General features: G+C 33.9%; 1 protein-coding gene across 1 annotated transcript; it reads left to right on the forward strand.

The window, feature by feature from the left end:
- Positions 1–1,185: 1,185 nt before the first annotated feature.
- On the forward strand, positions 1,186–2,438 carry LOC110444292 (PHD finger protein 20-like protein 1). Its single transcript, XM_021488683.1, has 2 exons — positions 1,186–1,452; positions 2,021–2,438. The coding sequence occupies exons 1-2, from the start codon at positions 1,330–1,332 to the stop codon at positions 2,156–2,158; spliced, it is 261 nt and encodes an 86-aa protein (XP_021344358.1). The 5' UTR covers positions 1,186–1,329; the 3' UTR covers positions 2,159–2,438.
- Positions 2,439–2,470: the final 32 nt, after the last annotated feature.

Below are 2,470 nucleotides of genomic sequence, written 5' to 3' on the forward strand. Positions count from 1 at the left end.
AGGTCAGCCTCGGTCCAGATCTGTGCCTGTCGTTTTCTTTACAGGCTCAATCGGTTCAACCGGATACACGAATGTACCCCTGGTTTACTAAAATGGACAAATTCCCAAGATAATATTTTTCAGATAATTATATTAAAATAATTATGGATAGATAAAAAAATAGGTGAGCAGTGGTGAATTGTGTTCAAGTAAAGTGACATGTACTTTTGTTTTCTGTTATATAATTATTGGGTTTACTTTATTTTGATGTAAACAGTCATAAAAAGGGTGTCTGATAATGAGAAAACAGCTGCATTTGTGTACAACTACTTCTGACATGACTTTTTCCTGATTTATCGGATATACACTGACAAAAATGGGTGCCAAAAATACTATGAAATCACTAATTTCTGTGTTTTTTTGTATTTAGTTGAAATTTGTGGGTACTCTTCATCTATGAATTCATAGGTCCACATAGTAATTACAAGTTTGACATAAAGCTCCATATGAGTGGGTATACTTGATCAATGAATTCATGTACCCACGCAGTTGTTAATTTTTGGGAAACAACAAAATTTGGGCCCAATGAAAAATATATGATTTCACAGTAGTAGAGCATATTAGGAAATTTTTAACAAATCTGTGTATTGATCTGAAACTTTCATTCAGTTTAAAAAAATGAATTTAATAAAAAATGTAATCCTTGAGTTGTTGTATCTGTGCTCCTGTTGTATGTCCTGTTACACTGATTTCGGTTGATGGCAGCGTAATACATTGTATATGTCTTATTACATTGATTTCGGTTGATGACAGCGTAATATATGTCTTGTAATACTGATTTCGGTTGATGACAGCGTAATATTAAATTAGGATACAAAGTACATGTACATAATGCATTGTATATAACCATGATGCAATCTGTTAATTTTCTCCAGATTTACGTTATACCAGAACGTTTTGGCCGCAGTTTCACTATTGCGTTTTTGGCCCTCCCCAATGAGGTTGAAATAAAGTTATCACATATGAATGGCAAAATTAACACTTGGCAAACATGGATTTTATCGGCAAAGGGCAAATATTTTACTATGTGAAAGTTTTCCCATACAGTGTCTTTACAGAAAAACTTGGCATAAATATTGTTGGCAGGTGTCAGGAATACACTTATAATTGATAGTACAGTATATTGTTATAGGGTTAGAAAGTTGGTGAGGTGGGTCCAATAAAAAAGTTATGGATGAAGAAGGTCATATTAAAGTGATTGCAGCCAACTTTGACTCGTGAGACAAATATAACTTGATTTGATATTTTACAGAAGATGTTGATTTGAAAGTGGCTGATATCAAACACCAGATGACCTGTAGTCAGGATACCATGGCAACCGAGGAGTCCATAGAGACGGAGGACGAACTCAGCAAGGATGAGGTGGTCAACTGTATATGTCTGTTTAATGAGGAAAATGGACTCATGATTCAGGTATGTGACATCATTTCAACTTCAGGATTCAGGTACATGTATGTCATAATGTAGAGTCAAACTTCAGATTTTATTATTTTATGTTTGTTTAAAATATATTATATACTTCACCATCTGGGATATGTTATGACTTCCTATGGATTTCATTTCTTTTGCTACAATTCATGTGTTACAATAGCTAAGGTAAGGAAGATCAATATGTATCGAAATACTGTGGTCACGATACATAGAAAACAGTAAAAGCAAAGAGAAAAAATATGTTACAACATTTTCATGGCAATATTACAACTGAAAATTGACGTGGTCCATAATAGGCATAACTTTAAAGTTTCACACCTTCACGTCTTTCAACGTGCATGCCGAGCTGGAGCGGACCCTCAGCATGTTGGAATGAATATGAGCAGATTAAATTCAGAAATGACAAAATCCGGATAATACCCTTAGTGTATCACGAGCTTCCAAAAAATATTGTGTATCATACCAACTTCAAAATATCGCAATATATCGTTGCAGCAATAAGATAAGAGGGAGTCGGAGGACTAGTGAAGATATTTTTTCTGTATTTCAGTGTGACGTTTGTCTATGCTGGCAGCATGCTGTTTGTTTTGATCTGACGGTGGAAACTTTACCCAAGAAATACATCTGTTTTGTGTGCTCGGACCCAACAGGTAATAAAGCTATCAAAGACAGATTGTACAAAGTGTAAGTAAGTAGGTACATTTAAAAAAACTATAAACAAGATTATTGCTTTAATGATTATATGATGTTTCATATAACTCTGTTTATTTTCTACCTCAATTTTACAGAAGCCTGTTCCTACATGAATTTGGAAAATATGGCATTATCTTTATTGAAATATGGAAGATATCAGGGAAGCAGCCTGTATTCTGACAGCTGTAAAACCAGGCAAAAGAAATTAATTTAAGTCAACTCATTTTCCCTATACAATCCCATACACAATGTCACCCTATATATATAGATATGGAATTTATGGAGCAGAAAGTTTTCAATTCTTTTT

The sequence above is a fragment of the Mizuhopecten yessoensis genome, unplaced genomic scaffold (assembly GCF_002113885.1).
Source record: "Mizuhopecten yessoensis strain PY_sf001 unplaced genomic scaffold, ASM211388v2 hete_36086082, whole genome shotgun sequence".
Taxonomy (NCBI): Eukaryota; Metazoa; Mollusca; class Bivalvia; order Pectinida; family Pectinidae; genus Mizuhopecten; species Mizuhopecten yessoensis.

Bases quoted from the DNA above. Each gene is read 5' to 3' on its own strand.
- LOC110444292 (XM_021488683.1), top strand. From the start codon at position 1,330: ATGACCTGTAGTCAGGATACCATGGCAACCGAGGAGTCCATAGAGACG. The intron at 1,453-2,020 runs GTATGTGACATC...TCTGTATTTCAG, and splicing joins AAAATGGACTCATGATTCAG to TGTGACGTTTGTCTATGCTG.